The sequence below is a fragment of the Mustela putorius genome, unplaced genomic scaffold (assembly GCF_011764305.1).
Source record: "Mustela putorius furo isolate JIRA1106 unplaced genomic scaffold, ASM1176430v1.1 tig00000129_pilon_pilon_pilon, whole genome shotgun sequence".
In the NCBI taxonomy this organism is placed as follows: Eukaryota; Metazoa; Chordata; class Mammalia; order Carnivora; family Mustelidae; genus Mustela; species Mustela putorius.
This window is the reverse complement of record NW_025421290.1, coordinates 22,014,235-22,038,574: the sequence shown is the minus strand read 5'-3', so window position 1 is coordinate 22,038,574 and position 24,340 is coordinate 22,014,235. Positions and strand designations below refer to the sequence as shown.

Here is a 24,340-nt window from a genome sequence, read left to right as displayed (position 1 = left end):
AGAGGTTTCTTCACAGCTGGCGGTCAGCCCGTTCCAGCTGCCTTCTGGTTTGCCCCAATGCAGAACAACTGTCCTGCGGCTTTCTAAAGAGGCAGCATGTTGTTGTGGGAAGAGCTGTGGCCGGAGGCCGGGAGGCCTGGATCCCAGCCCTCCGCTCTCCATCAGCTGGCCGGAACAAGCCCAGTGACTTTCAGCAAGGGACCATCTCTCCTCCTGTAAATCAGACCACTAGGTGGCCCTCCAGGTCATTTCCTCCAACCCTCCTGGGCCCTCTTTCCGTTCCCCCTGGAAAGCAGGGCGCCAGGAATTGAGAGAGGTGGCGGCAGATACTTTTGCTGGTTTGCTTTGGACTTGGGAGCTCACTGATGCCAAGGTGGTTTCTTAGCACCACGGTCTTTCGGGACTCAGGAGACCTCAGGGACCATTCAGAGCTCTGGGTACCAGGGAGGGCTCTGTCTGAATCCTCAGAACTCATCACTCACTACCCAGATGAGGATCAAGTGGAGAATTCTCTACTGGATTTGGGCCCCACAGTACGGACTTTGGTCAGCCCATCTCACTCCACGCCAGCTGCGTCATGTCCACGCTGTGGCTTTGGCTCAGATCTGAGCACGGGAGGCGGTGTGGTCCGGGAGAAAGGGCTTGTGGAGGCGGGAGAACCGGGATCTGGGTTGACTCGGCTGCCCATCAGACTGCTGTTTGCCTTCGGGCAAGTCACTACACCTCTCTGCATCATTTTCCTCACAGCAAAATGGAAGAATTGGCCTTGATTTTATTCATTTATTTATTATGTATTCCCTGTAGCATTAGACATAGGAAGGCAAAAACCCCAGAGTTACTAAAGGGAAGGAGTGGGGAGCCCTCCCACTCCCAGTGAGGGACCCCAGGCCACCAGAGCAGCTGTAATTGCTATATTGAATTTCTACCCACACCAAAAGGGAAGCACCACATGCTGCTTTGTCCTCACTGTTTGCTAAAAGAAAGCTTGCCCATTAGTCAGGAGAGAGATGCTTCTATTCTGCGCTGAATTCTACAATGCACTCGTCCTTGCATGCAGCCAGTAAGCATTGACCAAGCACCTGGGAGAGGCCCTCCATGCTGGGCTGCAAAAGCAACCAGACCCAAGGCTCTGAGACAGAGATTTTATCTTGGGGACGCTCACGCTGTGGACATACAATAATGATGTCAATAGCGACGGACACAAGAGACACTCACTATAAAAGTCAGGGTGTGGCACGGAGTTGCTCTTCTACAAAGGTGAGCAACTTCCTGAATGGCCTCCAGGTATGGCCCTCTCCAGTGACCGGCTGGATGTGGGCCTGGTCTGGACAGCCAGGAGCGGGGGGTGCCTTACACATATCCTAGAGCCTCTCAATTATTCATCAACTCCTCTCAGCTTCTGATACGAGTGAGATACTGGTCAGCCCGTGTTGGGCCTTCAATAGCCAGCCTGGGGCGCAGGTGTCCTGGAGAAGGAGCACAGTGTTGGGATGACAGAGCCCGCCCGCTCCCATACTTTTTCTTTTCCTATTAAAGCTTTCACATTGTCTCATAAACATTTTTGAATGTTTGAAAATTGTTTGAATGTTTGAAAGTTGAAGGAAGTATAGAGTGAACACCCCTGTACCCACCACCTGGATTCCACGATTAGCATTTCGCTGTATTTACTTCCTCATAGTTCCATCCTTCTGTCCATCCTGTCCATCTGCACAATGCAGTGTATTCAAAGGAAGCTGTAGACCTCACTGTATTTCACCCTTAAATCCTGCCAGCACGCATGTCATTAGCTAGAGATTAATATCTGTTTAAGGTTGTGTGTGAGTACATGTAAAATGCAAAGATCTTAAGAGTATCTTCAGAGGAATTTTGTTAAATGCACACACCTGTGTGATCCAAATATCCAACAAGAAATCGAACATCGGTATCACTCCAGAGAATTCCCTTTTCTACCCCTTTCCAAAGGCCTCTGCCCTTCTCTCAACCCAGCATCCCCAGACCCCCTGCTGCCCTAGTCTGTGACTCTGAACACTTTAATCCAGCCATTTGCCCAGGTGGGCACCTGACACAAAGGCATCCCATCTAGGGGTTCACTAGTGACCTTTAATCTCTGTGGTCTGGCTTAGCAGGATGAGCTGGGCCAATGAGTCTCTCTCAGGAAGCCGGAAAGTGAGGCTGCCCTGGCTGGGCCAAAACACTGAGCTGAAGGCAGATATGGGGACAGAGTCGCAGTGGTCCCGAGCCACATGCCGGGACCGAGCAGAAGTACAGAGAAGTCAGAGTTAGTGAGGAATATTGGGTGTGTACCTAGGAGAGACAGCGCCTCTGCGTGAGGGACGACATGGTCCCTATGGGAGGGACAGGAGAGAGAACCTGTTTCCTTCAGGTGTCCAGAGTCTGAGGGAACCTGGATGGGTCTCTCTGTGCAATGACTACAGCACCCCCAGTGACTACAGCACCCCCCTACAGCACAGACAGGTTAAGTAACTTGCCCGCCAAAAGAGAAATACACATGTGGTACCTAGGACAGTTTGTTTTGGAAAAGAGGGATCTTTCTTACATGACAGCCATTCTATTTCTGTGTAGGATGAGCTCTGGGTATGACTTGAATGTCCCTGGAAAATGACAGCCAAAATAAATGACATCAGCCTAATAAAGGGTAATAAAGCCAAGTTCAATACTACACGTTTTAATGCACAATCTCGGCTGATCCTCACAGCAATCTTCTCCAGACAGAGGCACTTTGCTCTCATTGCCCCCGTTTTGCAGGTGAAGAAACAGACACAGAATGGAGGCATAATTGGCCCCAGCTCGCTGTAAGCTGTGGAAGTGAGCTCGCTGCGTCCAGGAATTGCCAGTGCCCACGCTTTGCTGGAAGAGCAGCTCGTGCATATGAGCAGGTGCTCAGTCGAGGCCCCGGAGCTGGGTGCAGGGTGGGGGGCAACTTTTCTGCTCTGGAACATCGTTCCCAAGTGAGCAGGCCACATGGATAGGGCCTCCTGGCTCTGGCTCCTGACTCTCCCCTTTCCTGGAACACACCGAGCAGGGCGACGACCTCAAGTGGTGGCCCAGGGTAGACCCGGGATTGTGCTTCCCTTGTTAATACCCATCTGTTGGCGGCCAACACTGCCACTCCACCCGCATCCCCATCCCCGGGACAGCTCTGTGTATCTCTCCTCCCTGATGATGGCGGCCCAGGGTCCCTTTAGTCTGGATAGTGGCTCGTCAGCTACCACTCCCTGCTCCCTGAGGCTGAAGAGCAGGCAGCCCTTCCTGGAGGAACTGCAGCAGAGGATTGGCTGGAAGATATGAATGAGATGCAGGGTCTCCATGGCCCTGTTAAGACAATGCTGGACCCAGGAGAGGGCCAGAGAGATGGTTCATCAGGACAGGTGTGAGCACCTAGAATCTATTTTTGCAAAGCAGGAGGGGCCTGGTTGAGCCGAATCGCTCTTAGTTAGGTATGTCCTCTCCCGGCATCTGTCCATGACCCCATCATCATCTCTTCCCACACCTCCAGGACAGGGGCTGGGACATCTCATTCATCTGTGACCCCCAGCACCCGGCACAGCCCGTGACACATTGTAGGTGCTTAATGACTACAGCTTTAATACTTGAAGACATGACACAGGGAAGCCGAGAAAACAGAGGGGTATCAACAACACAGGTAAGGTGGCGTTACCAAGTGCCAGGTGCCATTCGAAGAGACTACTTAGAGTACGTAATCCAGTCCTCATAACGACCCTGGGATGCAGGTACTCAGGCACAGACAGGTTAAGTAACTTGCCCACCATCACACAGCTAGTCACTCATGGAGCTCGACTTGAACCCTGGCAGAGTCCACGGTCTTAGCTCCCGTGAGCCCCATCACCCTATCTTCCCGACCCTGGAAAAGTTCCTGGCAGATTACACCAAGCTCCTCACCTGCGCGAGCCCAAGAATCGGGACCTGTAAGAGGCCAAGTGTGAACCTGGCGAACAGGCCCACATCCTGACAACCCAGACCTGGTGATACAGCCTGCGAGGGGCCATGTTGTGAGCAAAGAAACAGCAGCCATGCCCCGAACCATCAGCCTCCCTCCAGTTCTATCCACACGTCTGGCAAGCCCGTTAGGTGCCAGGCACTGCCTGGGCGAACCAGACGTTCGGTCCCCGGCTCACGTGTCTACTGGGGGCCGCAGTCCATGGGGGCGGTAGAGCTCTTTTCATGTAATCCTCGTGACTCCTGTGTACTGTGCAGATGACGCAATAGGTTTGAGAGGTCAGCCACTCGTCCGTGGTTAAGGACACATATTTACAGGTAGCTGCAGGGCAGGCCCTGCTCGGTGCTACAGACGTGCACGCCACACCATCTCCCCTCTCGCGTGCAGCACATTCCAGGGGAGCTGTGAGATGGAGAGCAGTAAAGAGCCTGCGAGTGATAAGTGTGTGGAAGGCAGTAAAACAGGTAAAGGGCTGCAGAGGGCTGGAGACAGGAGCCAGCCACGGTCAGTGTGGGAGTGGGGGCTAGCCTGGGGCAGGACACCTTGAGTCACCCGTGGAAAGACAGGAGGGCAGTGTGGCTGGGGCACAGTGGACGGAGGGAACGAAAGAGATCAGTAAGGTGGGGGTCTCGAATCAGGCCTGGCTCCCACGCACAATGCTATGTCCAGCCGACTGTGCGGGGATCTACACAGAGTTCATGTCTGGAAGATAAGGGTGGTCTTGGGTTCCAAGCCCCTCTGAAGGATATAAAGCCTCACCGTGCAGCTTAAACTGTCTACATGTAAAGAAGAAAAAATCAGCTAGTGTAGACATAATCTATATCAATTCCAATATCTCTGAGGTCCTCTGGGGCAAACCCCAACACGTAATTTATGCAAAGTAAGAGTATTAGCACTTGGTCCTTGAGGAGTTCTGTGTATGCAAGCTCTCACCAGGAGGAAGTCATTTCAGAATGAATATTGTTTTTCTAATGACGACCATAGTGGCTTGGGGTGTAGACAGGCTCGGCTCCTACTCAGCACCTCTATGCCCGGGCAGAGGGCTGTGTCTGGAGTAAAGGGGGACTATATTGGGGTCCCCAGGCCTGAGAAATATCAGGTCTCAGAAACACCACAAGCCAGTGTCCTGGGAGAAAAGAGAGTGATGTCATCGTTTTTAAGCAAGCACAGATTCCCCCGGGGTCACGTGAGCTTATAGAGCCCGGGAGGCTGGAGGGCTGCGCTGGTGTCATGACCACACAGCCAGAGGAAAGAGATTTCCACTGCCAGAGCTCACAGAACACTGAAGAGCCGGGAGGGCAGACAAGCAGGGCGCTGGGGTCCACCGGCTTGGGAACTGCCTTTTCCTCGCGTCCCTTTCCCCACCGCTCCCATGCCAGGGATCCAAGCAGGTGCTTCCTTCCCTTGCAGCAATCCCACCTGCCCAGGTCTAGAGCTGAGACAGGTTCCCTTCTCCTTGGACAAGCATGTGGTGAGGAGCACAGACGCCTGCTTCTAAGCCTAGCACTGTGACTGATCAGCTGAACACATCAAACAAGTCAGCAAGAACAGCAAGTCACTCCCTCTCCGACCCTCCGATTCGATTCTCCATCCGGCTGGTGGAGATGGGGCAGGGTGGAGATGGGGTCCGTCCCTAGCTCGCAGAGTTATATCTGAGAACGTGCGTCAAGGTCTTCTAGGCCTGGAACACCGTAGGCGCCCTGCGGGCTCAACCATCGGCAGACTCCGGGAGTGTTCATCGTGTACCAGGTGCCGCAGAGGTCACATACGACTGCTGATCCTGTCCACCGGTGTGCGAGGGACAGCTGAAGAAAAGCAGTCTACAGCATGGCTGGGCTGACACACAGCAGCAGCAGTCCTGGTGCTCGGGGCATGCTGTGGGCATGTGGCGAATGCGCCCCGTTTTCACTTGCCCTGAGCTGCCCAAGCTGAGGTTTCCTCCTGAACTCTGGTGACCGAAACTGGACCCGTCTGCCCCTTTCTTCTCCTGAAAGTCACGACTGTCACTGGCAACTTTTGCAACTGATGGTTCTGAAGCTTGGGGGCTCCCTAAGGGCTGTGTCTTCAGCTTCTATTCCCAGGGGAGGGAAGGGGGGAGTAGGGAGAATGAGGCTTCTCCAAGAACCAAGGAGAGCCAGGCCTTCTCACACAGCAGGTGCAGCCTGGAGATAGCCTTTGGCCTCTGGGGTTGGCCCCAGGGTTCCAGTGTGTTCTGGCCCCTCTCCCCCACCTCTAGCTATGGGGACTTGGGTGAGTTACTCCATCTCTAGGAGCCTCATCCTGTCCACTGCACACTCACAAGGCACTGTGAGTGTGTCAGGCCTGTGCTGGGTGCCTCAGCTGACCGATCTGGCAAAAATAATCAGAATAGAAAAACAGGATGGTAGTTCCCCAAAATATTAAAAATGGAATTATCATATGATCCAGTAATGCCATTTTATGGAATATACCCCCGGGAATTGAAAGCAGGGCCTCAAACAGATATTTACACACACATGTTCCCGACTGCATTATTCACAGCAGCCAAAAGGCAGAAACAACCCAAGTATCCATTCATGAATAAATGGAGAAGCTAAATGTGGTATATGTGTATGATGAAATACTATTCAGCCTCCAAAGGGCAGGAAATTCTGACAAGGGCTACAACACAGATGAACCTCAAGGTCATGATGCTCAGTGAAACAAGCCCGTCACAAAAAGACAAGGACCGCATGATTGTACTCACAGGAGGCACCTAAAATTGGCACATTCACAGAGAAGAAGGTAGAATGGTGGGGAAGGAGAGGTCGGGGAGTTCGTGTTTCAAGGGGACAGAGTTTGAGGTGGGGATGATGAAAAAGTTCTGGAGATGGACGGCCGTGATGGATGCACAACCTGTGAGTGTTCATGCTACTCAATGTCACCGTGGACCCTTAAAAATGGTTAATATGTAAAGTTCATGTTATGTATATTATGCCATGATTAAAAATAAGAAAATCAGAAGAAAAAGAAGAAATCAACCTTTGGCATCCATGTCACCATTATCTATGACCCAAGGAAGGAGGCGCCCCTGGGAGGGTGAGCGGACCGCAGGAGCCTGGCCTTCCCATAGTCAGTGTGACTTCGGAACAGACAGATAGGGGGCTCAGGGCAGAACCCCAGTATCCCAGTGTCTCTCCACCGCCACTGAGGCTCATTCTCCGCCTGGTTTTCCTCCCGTTGCAGACTACGACCTTACTAACAGAACGACTTGGAACTAGGCTTCCCACGCCGCATGTTGGCTCAGGACGCACCTCCTGCCTCATGTCCCTTTCACTCTGTGGGCAACCAGAATGTGCCCAGATGAAAGACTAAGCCCACATCATCACCCCTCGCTGTACGAGGCAAAGATTTCGCTGTATCTAGCTCCTGTCCCGCAATGGCATCCAGCCCGCTCCCCACCCCTCTGGGCTCCCTTACACTTCTAAGCAGCTTGAGGGCAGGAACCTAACGCACCCTGGCAACCCAACTTCTAGCTTAGCGCTTGTCATATACTCGACGACACATGTTTTCTGAAAGGAGATAAACATGCTGATTGAACACACCGACACTGTTTTGAGAATTTTACAAGCCTCACTCATGATGACGATGCCACAGGGGAAACACTACTGCCATCCGGGGCCAGAGCAGGGGGAGGCAGCGAGGTACTCACGAGGGGTGTGAAATGTAAGGGGATGCTAAACAAACTCAGGGATCAAGATAGATATATATTTTTTAAAGATTTTATTTATTTATTTGACAGAGAGAGAAATCACAAGTAGGCAGAGAGGTGGGCAGAGAGAGAAGGGGAAGCAGGTTCCCTGCTGAGCAGAGAGCCTGATGTGGGGCTCAATCCCAGGACCCTGGGATCATGACCTGAGCTGGAGGCAGAGGCTTTAACCCACTGAGCCACCCAGGCGCCCCATCATTTCTCCTTTTTTTTAAAGACTCATTCACAGAGGGGCACCAGGTGCCCCCCAAGATAGATATTTTATCTTTTTTTAAAGATTTTATTTTGGGCGGCTCAGTTGGTTAAACACACTACCCTTGATCTCAGGTCCTGATCTCAGGGTTGTGAGTTCGAGTCGCAGATTGGGCTCCATGCTGGGCATGGAGCCTACCAAAAAAAAAAAAAAAAAAAATTGTATGGATACCAACTGAGCCAGCCAAGTGCCCCAAGATAGATATTTATTCTTTTAAAGATTTTATTTATTTATTTGACAGACAGAGATCACAAGTAGGCAGGGAGGCAGGCAGAGAGAGAGGAGAAAGCAGGCTCCCTGCTGAGCAGAGAGCCTGACTTGGGGCTCGATCCCAGGACCATGGGATCATGACCTGAGCTGAAGGCAGTGGCTTAACCCTCTGAGCTTTAACTCACTGAGCCACCCAGGCGCCCCCAAGAAATTTAAAAAAAAAATTATAATTACTGCAAAAGATCCAGAATAAGCAAAACTAACATTTGAGATATGGACAGATCTGGCCCTGACTTAAACCACTCACTCCACTCACCTCTCCCTAATCCCAGTCCTATCCGATCTGTCTTTAGTAGAATGTTTGATATTTTGTTCAACAATTCCATTGCTAGGATTCTATCTCAGGAACTAATTGAGGCTATGCGTAAAGGTGCACCCATAAAGATGTTCATTGCTGTGTTATTCATAAAAATGAAAAACTAGAAAATGTATTTGGTTGAATCATTTGAAACTGCCAATAGTTGGCCATTTTTTACCTAAAATCAACAATTTCATATTATCCAATCTAACCTAATCTCTGGTGTCCATGAATTGTGATTATATAATCTATAAATATTCACCCAATGAAAATCTAGGCAGCCATAAAAAAAAATTCGGAAGAAGACTATGACAGAGAAAGTGTTCATGATACAGTGCTAACTGAAAAAAAACAGTTACAAAACAGCATAAAATATACAATCTCTCTCTTTTTTTTTTAAGATTTTATTTATTTATTTGAGAGAGAGAGAGACAGAGAATATAAGCAGAGGTGGAGAGGGAGAAGCAGGCTCAAGACACGGGCTCGGTCCCAGGACCCCAACACTATTACCTGAGCGGAAGGCAGATGCTTAACTGACTGAGCCACCCAGGTGTCCCATACGATTTCATTTTTAAAAATCCACAAATGGGGCGCCTGGGTGGCTCAGTTGTTAAGTGTCTGCCTTCAGTTCAGGTCATGATCCCAGGGTCCTAGGATCGAGCCCCGCATCCGGAAGCCTGCTTCTCCTTCTCCCACTCCCCCTGCTTGTGTTTCCTCTCTCGCTGTGTCTTTCTCTGTCAAATAAATAAATAAATCATAAAAAAATCCACCAAAAAGGATCTGAATTGATTATTCACCAAAATGTTAGTAATAGTAAGCCCAATCATGGGATTTGGAGTGATTTTCGTCTCCTTCTCGAATTCCTGTCTTTTGTATATTAAACATGTGGTGTCTAAAGAGAGAAAAGAGAATAGATAGAAACCTCATACCTTGATCTGTCTCACAAGACTCTGTCATCCCCTCAACCCAAAAGAAGTGAAAAACCCATTTTTACTATTCATGTCCTTTCACAGATAGAACTCCCAGGCTCTGGCTCTCAGTTTTGCTTGCCTGGGCTCCCCCTCCCTCACCCTTCCTCCCCCCCGGACCCTTGCACCCCCAACTCTTAGGACTTTGTTGGAGGGAATGATCTCTCCAGCACCACTACCTCCAATGCCAGCCCCTCCTCGGCTGATCTTCAGGTGCAGAAGACATGCCTAAGCCCTGAGAACTGAGAATCTAGAATCGTTTTGCAGTTCTCCAGGCAAGTGAAAACAGTGTTGCGTGGGTGACAGGCTTTCTGGGGGGCCAGCGGGCAGGAATCTTGCCTTCAACCCTCCCCTCCACTACCCTCCTTCTCCATCCTCATGCAGCTGAGACCCAGCAACCTTGGGGCATCCACTCTTCCCTTCCCTTCCTTCTAAAATGTTTTTAGACTTCAGGTTTTGGGTTTTGGTTTTTGTTTTTTAATTCTAAAAAGTACAAAGACTAGGGATCACCTGCACAGCTACCAGAATTAACAATTTACTAACATTTTTGTCAGATTGGCTTCAAGCCTCTCTTTTCAAAAACAAGTGATATAAAACATTGCGGATAAAATCAAAGTCCCTGTTGGTCCCCTCCTCCGCCTCTCTCCAGTAACACTCTTTGCTCTAAGTGTGCTGCTTCACCTCTTTAGTCCATTGTGACACTTTGAGAGATAGATGCACACACACTCACCTACATCCGGGAACAACAGCACAACTGTATTACTCTAATTTGCATAAAAGGATACAAAGTCATCTGCAATCCCCTCTCTAACATCGTGTGGGGTTTTTTGTTTTGTTTTTAGAGGGAGAGAGAGTGCATGCTCAGGAAGGGAAGGGCAGAGGGAGAGGGGGAGAGAGAATCGTAAGCAGGCTTCATGACCAGTGTGGAGCCCGGCAAGGGGCGATCCCACCACCCCAAGATCATGATCTGAGTCAAAATCAAGAGTTGGACACTTAACAAACTGAGCCACCTAGGCATCCTTAACATCATGGAGGTTTTTTTGTTTGTTTTTTGTTTTGTTTTGTTTTAAGAGATTTTATTTATTTATTTGACAGAGAGATAGAGATTACAAGTAGGCAGAGAGGCAGATGGAGGAAGAGCGGGAGGCAGGCTCCCTGCTGAGCAGAGAGTCCGATGCGGGGCTTGATCCCAGGACCCTGAGACCATGACCTGAGCCGAAGGCAGACGCTTAACCCACTAAGGCACCCAGGCGCCCCTAACATCATGTTTTTAAGCTCATTTGCACAGATATATATTGGTCTAGTTCATTTATTTTACTGCTGCCAGCTGGCAGGTGGGTAGGCCTGATCCCTCTGCGTGGAAATCTCTAGGGCTCACGTAACGCTAAGGCTTCCTTGACCTCAAAAGTTTTGCTAATTTGGAAAGACTAAGCCAAGTATAGGGGTCTCACCCCAGCCCACCCCTTTTGGTCCATACAGTCCTCCAAACCTTGCCCCAGCCCTTTGATCTACACCGCACCCCCCAGCTCTGGCAGGTGCCGAGATCACCAGGGCCCTGTTCCTCCCCTGTCTGGCTTTCTCAGGTTCCTTATCCTGACTTGGAGAAATAGAGGAATTATGATCCTTCACAAAGTGTTTTCCCTTGTAAGTCACAGCATCACGAAGGGGTCATCCTAAGAGGTCTTGTGTCTCCCCAGGCTTTGGTGCCAGACAACCCCGGGTAACTTGGCTCTGTTGGCAGGTGACCTGCCCAATCTGAGTCAGGCTCCCTGTCTGTAAAATGGGAATAGTAATACTCAGGCCATAGGCCTGCTATGATGGATAAAGGGGAAAGTATATGAAACCCCGCTGGTACGCTTCTACCACTTAACCAGGCAGTCGGAAAGTGCTTCTGCCCTTGTACTTCCCCTGTCTCTTCTCCAAGCAACAGCCACAGAAGTCTCTCCAAATGTAACTCTGATCACATCACTCCTTTGCTTATGTGACTTCCCAGGTTAGGTCAAGAAGTCTTTGCAATACCCGCCTTGATCTCCTGGATCCTTGCTACAGGAGGAGCCAGCCCCCACACCATGAAAACACTCCAACAGACGTGGAGAGACGCACATGGAGAAGGACGGAGGCCCCCAGCCAACGGCCAGCACCAGCCGGCCAGCCACGTGAGAGAGTCGCTCTCGCTCCTTTGGGTGACTGCAGCCTCAGCTCCTGTCTGGCTACAACCTCACTGAGAAACCCGGAGCCAAGCCACTTCCAGATACCTGACCCCATAAAAGAGAGAGACTAAATGATTTGTGCAGCTTTCCGCCATTCAGTTTTAGGGTGATTTGTTACACAGCTTTAAATAAGTAATACACAAGCTAACAAATGATGATAATTTAGATCATCGTTACTAACTTGTATGCCAATGCTAGTGTAGCACTTATTATACTCCAGGCACGATTCCAAACACCTTATGGGGATTAACTCATTTAATCTTCATGGGAACCATCTGCAATGGGGACTTCTGGTATCTCCACTTTACATATAGGGAAACTGAGGCACGGCATGTTTAAATAAGTTGCAGTAAGTGGCAGAGCTGGAACATGGCTCCAGGGGCTGTGCTCCTGGCCACTCTCATTCTGCATCTCAAACAAAACCATAACCAGAAATGTGGCACCAAGAAGCAGATGTTCTCCAGTTCAGAGCCCACTTTTAAGGGAGGGAAGATACGGAAAAAAGGAAAAAGAACCAAGCCTCTTCTCTTCTCCCAGCCCCTCCAGGTGTCTACCCTTCTCCTTGGGTTTACAGATCTGTCTTTATCCTGCCAGTAGACTGGTCCCAGACAAGAGCCAACACACCTCTTCTGAGTCAGTGAACAAGTGTTTTAAAGCTCTTGTCACATCTCTTTGGTTAGGGTTCTGATCAGCTGAGATGATCCACTTCCCCTCTGCACATCTAACTCAGCGCAAGCCTCATCCCTGCTTCTTCTAAGTGCTTCTTCTTCCTCATCCCTAACTTCTTAAAACACGTCGCAGGTCTTTAAAGTGGAGGAAAATTCTAAGAAGACAACCTCATCAGGCAGAATCAAGATACACAAAGCACGTGTTCTACAGTCCCAGTCCGTGCCGTTTACAGACATGGCTAATCAGCCGCCTCTTTCCCACTCAGTCCCGAGGTAGCCTCAGCTGCCTTCTCCCCGCGGCCTTCTCCCCGGGGCTGCAGGCGGCCTCTTCCACAGGTTCTGGGCTGGCCGTGGAGCCGAGACCTATTTATCATTCTGGCTCTAACAGGATAAAGACGAAACTCCGAAAGCAACAGACTGGAACTAATCCCTCTACTTTCCAAGGGAGTAAAAGGCTCCCTGCTTCCTTGCTCCGACCCCTCCTACCCAAAACCCATTTTCATCACAGTGAGAGCTTAGAAGGGATTTTGAAAAGAGAAGAGGTTGCAGGAAAACACTGGCCTTGGCTTTAATGATGGTATGAGGACGAAGGCCCATGCTGGGAGGTGTCCCGTGCCCATAGATGACGGGGCATTAGGAGCCAGACTCTGCAGCAGCAGGACCAGAAAGAACTTACCCCGAAGTCAAGGTAAATTGGGAATGTAGTTACATTCTTCACTTGACGTAAAACCTTCTGCTGACAACCTCCTAGCACTTTAGAGAGGGCGTGTCAACACGTGTAAGGACCAGCTCAGCCCAAAGAAATAGAATGCTAGCCACGCAGAATTTACATATTTCTAGTAACCACATTAAAAAGGCAAAAAGAAACAGGTAAAAATGATTTTAATAGTGTATCTCATTTAGCCCAATACATCCGAATATTATCATTTCAAAATGTAGTCAATATTTTCAAATCCTTTCCTTGTACTCAGTCTTTTGAAATTCAGTGTATGTCACATTTACAGCACATTTCAACTGAGACACTAAATTTTTGCTGGAAATACTTGCTCCATATTGACAGTTCATAAACTTTACAGTTCAAAATGTAGATTCCACAAACTTCAGTTCTTCCAAACACTCCTAAAAGTTGCCCAATAACTGAAATGAGTGTTTGCTTTTCCACTTTAAATTAATTAAAATTAAATAAAATTAAAGCTCAGTTCCCCCTGTTGTACCAACCACACGTCAAGCGCTCAGTAGCCACATGTGGCTGTGGCCACGTAGTGGTCAGTGCACATCTGGACCACGCAGCGCTCTGGCTACCAGGGACAGGGGCCACCCTCCACCAGATCCCCTGTGACCAGGCTCTACTTGGCACATCCCTTTTGGCTTATGGCTCCCAAAAGTCCTCCATCATCTTCCCTGGTCCCTGCAGTGTGTGTGCTCTCTCCCTGGGTTCCCATTCTCACTCTGGCCTCAGGTCTGGTGAACTATCTGGGGGCTCTGGCTCAATCCTACTACTTGACTCCTTTAAGCCATCAACACCAGCTCAGACATCACTAATGGATCACATCTTCTTTCTCCCTGAGCCTCAGGCAAGTCTCTACCCCAAACCCTTGGATACCGCCCCCAACCTCTCCTACTCCCCTCAGCCTCTTCCCCTTCCAACCCTGCGAGGAGGAACTTCACTTGGAGGGGAAAAGCTCGTTTCTAAGCAAAGAATCTGGTCAGAGACGTGCGAGGTGCCAAAAGCTACCCTCCACCCCTCAAAACCGACTGAAGACTTGACAACTTGGCAACATGGGTCCCTTCTGGCTGTGGCCTCCCTGGGCCAGACCCCCTTGAGATGAAAGACCTTGGAATGTCAGAAGTACTCCCCAACAGTTGGTTAAAAGAAGCGAAAAGCCAGTGCTGCTGGGAGAAGATAAAGGGATGAAAATGTGAACTCTGAAAAGCAGCCACTGAAAGGGCATGACTGACAGCAGTCTGGAATTGAGGGTGTGTGACCTGAACTACAGAGACAGCGCTGGCGGCTGTCCGGGGACACATGAAGCCTTATCATACCAGCCACCAGGGCACTGGGGAAGCCACCTGGACATCAGTGGACACAGTCTCAGACAGGCCTAGGCAGAGCAGTCTTGCCCCTGAAAGCAGCCCCTTTCTTCCACTGCCTGCCTGATAAAAAGTCATGTGGAGTCCTTGATCCTGCCAGGCCTCGGGGGCCCATGCCATGTCTGAGGGAAGGCCCCAGATGCTTCCGCCTTCGGGGTTCTGCCGGTACAGAAAGGGAACCTGCTTGTACACAAGGACAAGACTTCCAAGTTCCTGCATTGCCAGAAAACATCCTTTCTGGGGTCCCAAATGCACAATGCACCTGAGGAGAATGCAGTGAAGCAGACGAGGAAACAAAGGGGCACTCGACCAGGTACCACCCTATGGAGGAATTCTTCCCACACAGAACTCTCCCTCCCGAGACAGAGCCCTCCCGAGACAGAGCCCTCCCCTCCCCTGCCTCACTCCTATTTCAACAAGGGCCCCATTATCTTTTGTCTTTTAAATCTCTTCAGGCACCAGCACCCTCCATTCCCCCTCACCAGCCGAGAGAGAGAGAGAGAGAGAGAGAGAGAGAGAGAGAGAGAGAGAGAGAGAGAGACACAACAACACACACAAGTACCTCATTGATCTCACTTTATAAGGAAATGAAGTGTTCCAGCCATAGACTGTTTTTTGAAGAACTTAGTTACCTCTTTAAGAATCAACACTTCCCATTATATTTGATCACATTTCTGGAAGATGTTCTGAACGGAATGACAGTCCGCTGACGTACCCAGCCTGTACACGGGGTGTAATTTATCACTTCCTGATGACTCAGGGACATGTTCCTGAGCCTCCTCCCCACAGCCTACGGGCCTAATGACCCAGACTTCCACCTTGGGCCACTTATACCCTTGCTGAGCCTGCCCCAGCCAAGTGCCCCGGGCACACACCCTGCAGAGATGGTGCCCTGGGCCTTGGCCCTCTGGAACATTCTCCCGCTAGATGCCCGTATGGCTCTCTTTCCATTCATGCCACAGCTCAAACACCATCTTATCTGAGAGGCCTCTCCTGACCATCCTTCTCTCGTCTCTCTGTCCCCTTTTGTGGCTTTATTTTATTTTCATGGTATTTATTTCATGGTATTGCCCCCCACTCCACACCTAATGCATTGTATATTTATCTGTTTATGGTCTGTCTCTCCCAGACTAGGATGCGAGCTTGTCAAGACCAGGACCTTTTACCCAGTTTGTTATCTCCAGAGCCTGGAACAGTCCTGACACATAGTAAGTGTTCGACAAATAATTGTCAAGAGAAGGAATAATGATGCCATCAGCACTCTGACCAGTGTGTGTGTGTTCAGGAAGAGGAGGACTGCTCCAAACTCCTATGGCTTTTCCTGGTTGGTTCCTTTGTTGTCAACTGTCATCCCTTCTCGGTGTAGCCGCAGCTCCTAGCAATTCTCTCATCTCACTTCTTCTAATCTGCTGGATTTGTAACCCCAGAAAAGCGAAAGGCTACCAGGAGATGGCCAACCTCCTGATCTCCTTAAACTGATTTTTATGATGCTCATTTCCAGGTTGGGGCCCAAGGGCAATGACCACTCCTGTCTTCTGAGTCAAGTGCAAGGACGCAGGACTATCCATTCTCTGTTCGGGGGTCTTCGGGCTTTCTTTTTGGTCTCCCCAGATGGCCCAGATGTCTGAAGTCCACCCACAGACACCCCTGCATGAGTGTCTGTGAGCAACCCCAGACACACAAATACCGCAGGCCTCTAGTATAGCAGAGAGGGAGCTGGGCAGCTCCATCAGACAGCGTTCGAAGGGAAGAGAACAGGGGCGGAGTAGGTCCAGCTTATTCCTTATGAAACCTTGCAGGTTTCATGCTCTTCTGCACATGAATGGTCTGGCTCTTTGTACACCTCACCTTATGGCCTTATTCTCTTTCATCTAGGCACTAGCAGACCTTGAGCCCTGGTTTGGGGCCACCTCACTTCTTCAGAAGTAGGTCAACAAAGCTAAAGATGGTTTGAGTTGAAAGGCGCCTCACAGGTCCTATAGTTCAATCCTCATCTGACAGAGGAGGGGACTAAGGCTCAGAGAGGGGAGGTGACGCACCTAAGAAAACGTCACCCCTTGGGGGCAAGACTAACCCTAGAAGTGGGTCACTTGGTTTTCATGCCACATCATCTCTCCATCCCCTCACACTTTCATTCCCCTGTGGCCAACACCTGTTTCCATCTCAGGCCACTCTGTTCTGCCAGGTCCTGACCCTTCAAGGGCCTCTAATGGCAGGTGTCACACTCTGAGCGTGTCAAGAGATGTCACCCACCTCTGAGCCCTGGGACATGCTATTCCTAATGTACATTGAGCCACACCTCACTTCATGGAATGGCAGGAAAGAGACACTGGGGCCCTTAAACCACACCTGAAGCTCTTCCTAATGGGTCCAGAAGAGTTGAAAGGCTCTCCCTGGGACAGACTTGTCTCCATGTCTTCCCAAATGTGGCCTGAGCCTTATCTTGCCTAGGGAGTATAATCGAAAAGCGTTCTCCCATTTGCCCCCTGAGTTCCAAAATACTCCAGGCTGCCACTCCTACCTATTCCAATATGTTCACAAAAATCCTGCGGGTGGTCACACTGTCTCCAGCCAGATACTGTTCTAAGGTATAGCTGAAATTCAGGGTGTCGGGGAGATGGGCAGGCCTGGCTTCAGTCGGGCAGAAAAGCTTTGTGGGCCTCATTCTGAGGAGCACGAAAGACACTAAATACGTTTGCTGTTTCGTGGCTTTGCCTCCAACCAACCTCGCCCTGCAATGCTTGCCTGCTTGGTGGCTCCAAAGGAACAGGGAGGGGACAGCACAGTGGCTGACTGTTATGGGTCTTTCAATCATCCTCCTCCCTGGCCTGGCCTCTGTGTTCTCAGCCAGCCCTGCTCCCTACAGTCCCTTGTGGTATAAGAACTGAACCCTATTTCAAACCCCATCACAGAGCTGCCTGACGTCTTAGGAGATGGACAGACAGCAAGACTTTTCTCATCCCCCGGCAACTGCTGCGAAGAAACTGCTGACCTGTTGACAGGGGGTGTGAAGAGAAACCCTGGTCATCCTTTGGACTGTTCCAGAGATGGGTGGTTCAGTGACCGTTGTCCTCTCTCACTGCAACTTCTATCCACTCACCCCAGTTCTATTCCTTCACGCCTTACGGAATAAGTCACATAAACCTCTTGCCTTTTCCATTGGCTCAATGCTGAGCACTGATGGGGGAGTCAGAAGTGTGAGATGTGGTTAAGAAGTTTACTTCCATCGAGGAGTCGAGAGTGATTTTATTCAACACTGAATACATTTTAAAATAATTATCCCAAAGGGCTTTGTCATTATAATGTTAAAAGATGTTTATTATAAAAAACGTCAAGGTGGGGCCACTGGGTGGCTCAGTGGGTTAAAGCCTCTGCCTTCGGCTCAGGTCATGACCCCAGGGTCCTGGGATCGAGTCCCGTATCGGGCTCTCTGCTCAGCGGGGAACCTGCTTCCTCCTCTCTCTCTGCCTGCCTCTCTGCCTACTTGTGATCTCTGTCTGTCAAATAAATAAATAAAATCTTTAAAAAAAACCCAAAAAACAAAAAGCGTCAAGGAGCACCTGGGGGGTGCAGTCAGTTAAAGCACCCGACTCTTGGTTTCAGTTCAGGTCTGATCTCAGGGTCGTAGTATCAAGCCCCGCGTCAGGGTCTGCATTCAGCACACAGTCTGCTTGGGTTTCTCCCTTACTCTTCCTTTGCCCCCTACCACACTCTCTCTTTCCTCTCATTCTCTCTCAAATAAATAAATAAATCTTAAAAAAAAAAAAAAATGTTGAGGGGCACCTGGATGGCTCAGTCAGTTAAGCGTCTGACTCTTGATCTCAGCTCAGGTCTCGTGGTTGTGAGTTCAAGTCCCACCTTGGGCATGGAGCCTACTTAAAAAAAATGTTGAAAAAGCCAAAAGACGGATGGGGGGATTACCCATAATCCTACTTTTCTACTGCTAACATCTTGTTCTCAATGGTTTTTGCGTTTCTTCCCCCACCAAATGTTTCTGGAGTCAACACAACGCGGATCTAAGTACTCCAGGAAAGAGACGCTGGGGCATCAGCCTTGGTCTTGCCCTAAAGATGCTTCAGGGGAAAGAAGACATAGCTTGGGCCTCACAGGCAGAAACACCTCGTTCTAAAGGCACTTCCTACTTGCCTGATTGTGGATAAGTAAGCCACGGTTTACTCATATGTCAGCTGGACCTGATAATGGCACCTACCTCGTCAGGTTGTTGAGGGGAATCTGAGAGGTTGAAGTTTGTGAGACATCTACCATAGAAGTAGCCAACGAACATAGCCTCCATAAATATCACACAGAGGTAACGGCCTTGACAGAGGCCAGACAGGTAGGGACCAAAGAGAAGTGTCCATTTAGAGGAGAGACACCAAGGCCCTGCAGGCCATTTCCAGAGCCGTTGCACACCGTCTGCGAGTGCACCCAGGAAATTGTCTGATTGGCCTGCACCCCTCCACATCTCCTGAAATGGCATTTCCAGACCCAACGGCTTCCTCTGCTCCCAGAACTGGTAAACTCGACTGCCAGAGAAGAAAGCCAGGCCCAAGGCCTGGAACAGCTAGTGCGGGAACTACTGCTACTGCACAGAAATTTGGCGCCCATCTGAAGAGTGAGCAGCACCTTAGAATCCTGGGACCTTGGGCCTCAGGCCTCCCAGGGAGGTGACTCTTGGGCTCTCAGGCCCTTACCAGTCTTGGTGCCTCTGTTCTGTCCCCAAGTCCTACAGGAAGTCTCAGCATGACCCAGGCTGGGACCCAAGTGACAGGAGACCAGGTGCTTCCCAATCTGAGCCCTTTGGCAAGGGGAGGTACCGGTGAACATGCATCTCCCTCCCCATCCTTTGTCTTGTGCGTGGCACCTAGACAAATGAAATATAAAATCATTTTCTGTCTTTTAGGCAAACCTTATTCCACAGTTCCGAAATGCACACATGATAAATAAAATATGAACCCATCAAGATCTTGTTGAAGCCTCCACTCTCAGGGCACAGCACCAGGAAAGCCGTCCGTCACCCGTGTCCCCTCCTGCTCGGTGAGCAGGGATCCCTTCGAGGCCTCGGGGGTCACTGCAGGACCTCATCCTGACAGGGACCTGTCCCTCCACAAGCAATAAACCTCACAACGCGCCTCAAGAAAATTCCCTTGAAGCCAATTTATTTGCTTCTAGAAATGAAGCTCTCATGAGCTTGTCTAAGGATCAACAAACCTTAGAAATCATTTAACCCCCATTTGACATAAAATAACCAAGGTCCAGAGATACAAATATTTTGTCCGTAATCATCAGCAGGATTCGAACTGGAGGATAAGAAAACTTGTGCCTGGGGCGCCTGGGTGGCTCAGCTGACTAAGTGTCTGCCTTCCGCTCAGGTCATGATCCCAGGGTCCTGGGATGGAGTCCCACATCGGGTTCCCTGCTTGTCGAGAGAAGTCTGCTTCTCCCTCTCCCTCTGCCTGCTGCTCTGCCTACTTGTGCTCTTTATCTCTGTCAAATAAATAAATAAAATCTCAAAAAAAAAAAAACCCAAAAAACAAAAAACAAAACAAAAAAAAAAACCTCGTGCCCAAGACTTTCACGGTTCCAAACAGGCAATGTTGCAAATGAGTACCCCTTCCCTTAAAATATTCGTAATGGACAGTCTTTTAAAAATATGCCTGCAAAGTGAAATTCCGTGTAGCACCTTAGCATCCCACCCATGCCTCTTAGAGAACTAGCATATGGAAAACCTGGGTGCCAAACCAATCACAAATGTTCTTCCCGACTGCGAGGTCTGAGGACCGAAGGCCGGCCGTGTCTGCTCAGCCGCCTGTTTTAGCGGCTGTCCAGGGCCAGCATGCATCAATGTAGATTCAAGTGGATTTCCCCAAATCCACTGCCTTGCTCAGAAAAAACGGCATGGAAAAATCACGAGTCCTGCCACATCGTCAGCAGCCACTTAGGGACGGAGTCAGTATCTCCCTGTAGTTTTACACATTCCATAACCAATTTTTCACATCAAAATTTGTGACACATGGGCTGACAGCAGGACAGAATATTAAAAATCAGGACCTCCCTGAGAAATCCGGGCCATACGGTTGCTATGCCGACACCCCGCAATGCCAAACAGCGCCTCCAAGGTCTGGAAGCAACTTGGCCGGCTTCGAATAGCCCAGACATTGTGAAGGCAGAGCTGCCCGCCCTGGCCCAGGCTCTTAGGCAGACCCTCCCTTTCCCAGCTCTGCTCTCCAATTCCCCAGGGGAGTGATGATGACGCTTGTCTGAATTTTCTCAGCCTCTGTCAGCAGCGCTGGCCACATCATTCCCTAAGAATTTGAAAACCCACATGCAGTGTCCTGGCCCAACTAGACAGAGACATGTTTTAGAAGGGCAGGGAGACCAGTGAGAGGTTCACCACAGCGTTCCGGGAGAAAGCAACCCTCAGAGGCACCTGCCTCTTTTAGGCAGGACATAGGGTTCAGCCCCCAGGGAGATGAACATGCATTCCCCTACCTCCTTAGTTATGCTCAGGTTGGAGCCAGGAACAAAAACACTAGGATGGGGGACCTGGGGGGGCGGGTGGTGGTGAAGCTTGGCTGCTCCCAGAGACGGGCAGAAATCCTACTTCATTCGCCTAACAAGTACTTATTAAGTCTGGCTGTGTGCATCAATATGGAGATGTAAGAAGCTTCCAGCATAGTCCCTGCGTGACAGCCTATATGACTAATAACCCTCCTGAAGTGAAATACCTTGGAAGATAGGAAGACAATGCAAGGCTGTGTCCAGGGAGGTGTGTGACTGGGGACCAATGTCTACACAACAGAACAGAGCTAAAACTGAAGAACAGAGAGAGCACTGGCCAGGGCCCGCGGTGGCCGGACAAGAGGCTGTGGCTCACTCCCCCAAACTCCCACTCTCCCTCTCTTCCTGCACCTCCACTCCCTGGATCCCAGGATCTTCTTGATAATCCTTCACACTTTAAACTTAGCTTCCAGTTCACAGCCCTGCTCCAATCTGCAGCAAGTCGAACCCCATGGGAACAAGCAGAGGGCCGGAGGTTGTTCATGTGTGCCCCCTCACGACCTCTAATTTCCTCCCCTCAAAACTTGGTGGGGGCCTCCAGCAGAGCCCGTGCCCCCCCCCTACGCCCCCCCCCCCCACCATTCCAAGGCTCTTGGTCGGAGCGGCCCTCCTGGCAGCTCTCGGAGGGCAAGGAGGAGTGAGGATAGGTCCAAGAGCAAGGTCAGGATTCTGAAGGAGAGACAATTGTGAGGAGACCCATACTCCAGCTCCGCTCCCACCGACAGTTTCCCTGGGCTCTCTTCCTTCCCTTCCCCTTCCTCTCTCCCTTCCATTCTCCCCTCCCCCCTCCTGCTCCAGCTCAGACCCTCTTCCCCACACATCACCAGAGCGTCACCAGAGCAAAGGACAGAACATCTGGCCAGCCTGTCTCTCCCCGGCTGATCCAAGCCCCGTACTCTGAGACCCGGGCTGGCCCTCTCAGGGTGTAAGAACAGGGTCTCTCCGATGGGTCCTGCACAAGCTCCCTGCAGGTCTGGGGCCACTACTGGTTTGGCCAGTTCCCACTCCACTCTGTCAGTCTGCCCAGATCCCAATACCCTGGAGTCTTTACACTGGAGGATTTATGCTCATCAGCCTTTCCGTCCAAACATCCTCAAGTGCTCTGGAAACAGTTCCTAGTGACAGGGACCCTGGGCTCAGAAGGGAACACGCCACCTAATCAGGCTCACCCACAGAGTTCAGCTGGACAGGGATCTGGGAGTTGGGGGAGGGGGGCTGGGGAAAACCCATAAAGCCCAAGGTCTCCAGAGGCAAAGCTAGGAAATACGGTTCCCCTGCAGGGTTTTTTTTTTTTACGTCTTCCAGAGGTGGGGAGCGTCGGGGTGGGGGTTGACAAGACACGGCATCTGGGGCAGGTTGGGAATATGTGAACATTTCCACATTGACACCCGCCTCCACCATATTCCTGGGGCTCAGCTGCCTTTGCAGAAATATCCCAGATTCTACTCCACACAAGCCTTCGACCTCCTGAACCTGCATCTCCCCTCCCAGAGGAGCTTCGCACTCCTCCCTCCCCAGGCCCAGATTTTCTCCATCAGAATGGCCACCCAGCTCTACTCTCCCGCCTTGGCCCCACACTTTGCTCTCCCTCCTCCTGGTCCTCTTCTGGCAGAGCTGCCCCAGCGCAGCAGCTTGTTCCGAGGGTCGCCCGAGGCTCTCGCCCACCACCGGCTCTTGTCGAAAGAACGCAGTCCCCCGACCGCGCCTCTCCGCGGGTCCCAGAGCCTCACGCCTCAACAGGTGCCCCTGCTACACAGGGCTGTCACCCGGGGCCCGGGCGGAGGCGGCGACAGCAACGCCCCCTGCAGGGAGGCGGGGGCTCCGCACGCCCCAGCCCAAGTCCCCGGAGCGCCTAGGGCCCCGGCAACGTCGCGGAGGCCCCCGCCGTGCTCCGCCACCTTTGTTTCCCCACTGGCGCATCGCGGAGTTGAACGCGAGAGAGGGAATCTCCCAGCCCTAGCGCACACACTGCCAGCTCGCCAGTCGTGATGGATCCTCGTGTTGGGGTGAAGGGCGCATACAGGAAGAGAGACCTTTCCCGGACCCAGAGAACGCCGCGGGTGCAGTGGGAACTCGAGTCCTCCGTGCGAGAGAAGCAAGTTCAAGTTGATCCGAGCCGAAAAGGGGGCGCAAAGCCCGGCGCAGCCCCTAGCGACCCTGCCTTACCCTACGCCCCCACCCCACGTCCTTTGCCCCCCGGAGACTAGAGAGGGGCTGCGCACCGCCTCCTACGCGCTCAGCCGCGCGAGGTTCCCACTGCTGGCTCGCTACGCGCAAGGTCCAGCTGCCTTCCTGGGGCGGGCGAGGTGCGTACTGTCCCCGGCCCCCGACCCCCAGCCCCTGGCTCCGCCCGCGCAGTGTTGAGAGAGCCACGTTCCCAGTCGCGCGCGTTCGCCGGGCCCACCAAACTTGCAGCACTTTCTCCCAGCCCCCATCCGCTGTCACCCTCCCTCCATCCGTGCGCCCTGGCCCGGCTGGCCCAACAGAGGTTGCCATAACAACGGACAGGAATGCTCCAACATATACAAAGCCGGCAGGGCGCGGCGGGCACGCAGCCCCCTGCCCCGCGCCCTCTGCAGCCGCGCGGGGCTAAGGACGCGCGCCGCGGCTCCCCGGCCGGCCGCCCGGCGCGCAGGGCGTACTCACAATGAGCGGGATGGTGCGGTCTTCGCGGAGCTGCTCTGGCCTCCCGCCGGCCCTCTGCGCGCCCCGGCCGCCGGAGGATGCTGCGTGGGCTCGGTTGTCCTGCCATAAGTAGTAGAAAGTGCCCAGGATCCAGGCTACGGTCAGGATGGCGATGGCATTGGCGCGGATCTTCCTCATGGTGGGCGGGCGGGCGCCCCGAGTGGGGGCCCGGGCCGGTTGCTCTCGGGGCCGGGGTGGGGGCGCTCGCAGCCCCAGCTGTTTGTTTTCGCTCGCGCCTGGCTGCTCAGTCCTGCAGAGCAGAAAAGGGAGAGAGGTGGGGGGTGGGGGGTGATAGGGAGAGACAGGAGCGCGGAGCGATCCTCACGGTCCTAATGCCCTTCAGCCCCGAGCGCGCGCGTCCCCCGGGCGCCCATTCATTCGCGCGCAGAGCCCGCCCCGCGCTCCAGCCCCCGCCGGTTGCCCCGGCCGCGGCGCACGGGTAGAGGAGCACGGCGGGTGCGAAGCGGCGCTGGAGCAAGGCCCCGCGAGCCAGACGCCCGCGGTGGAATGGCGACGGGCCAGAGCCAGCCTCTGCTCCCACAGCTCAGCGACCGAGCGCCCGGCGCCTGCCCCCGCGCGGCCCTGGTGGGTCCCGCCTACCTCCACGCACCCCCGGCCGGAGCGGCCCTG

General features: G+C 51.9%; 1 protein-coding gene across 1 annotated transcript in view; it reads right to left on the bottom strand.

Annotated features, from left to right (window-relative positions):
• Positions 1-23,892, bottom strand: part of GALNT16 (polypeptide N-acetylgalactosaminyltransferase 16) — a 91,597-nt gene extending 67,705 nt beyond the window's left edge. The window contains exon 1 of the mRNA XM_004739009.3: positions 23,672-23,892. Within this exon, the coding sequence (XP_004739066.1) occupies positions 23,672-23,848 (177 nt within the window). The 5' untranslated portion in view covers positions 23,849-23,892. The remainder of the gene's footprint in view (positions 1-23,671) is intronic.
• Between the last annotated feature and the right edge of the window lie 448 nt (positions 23,893-24,340).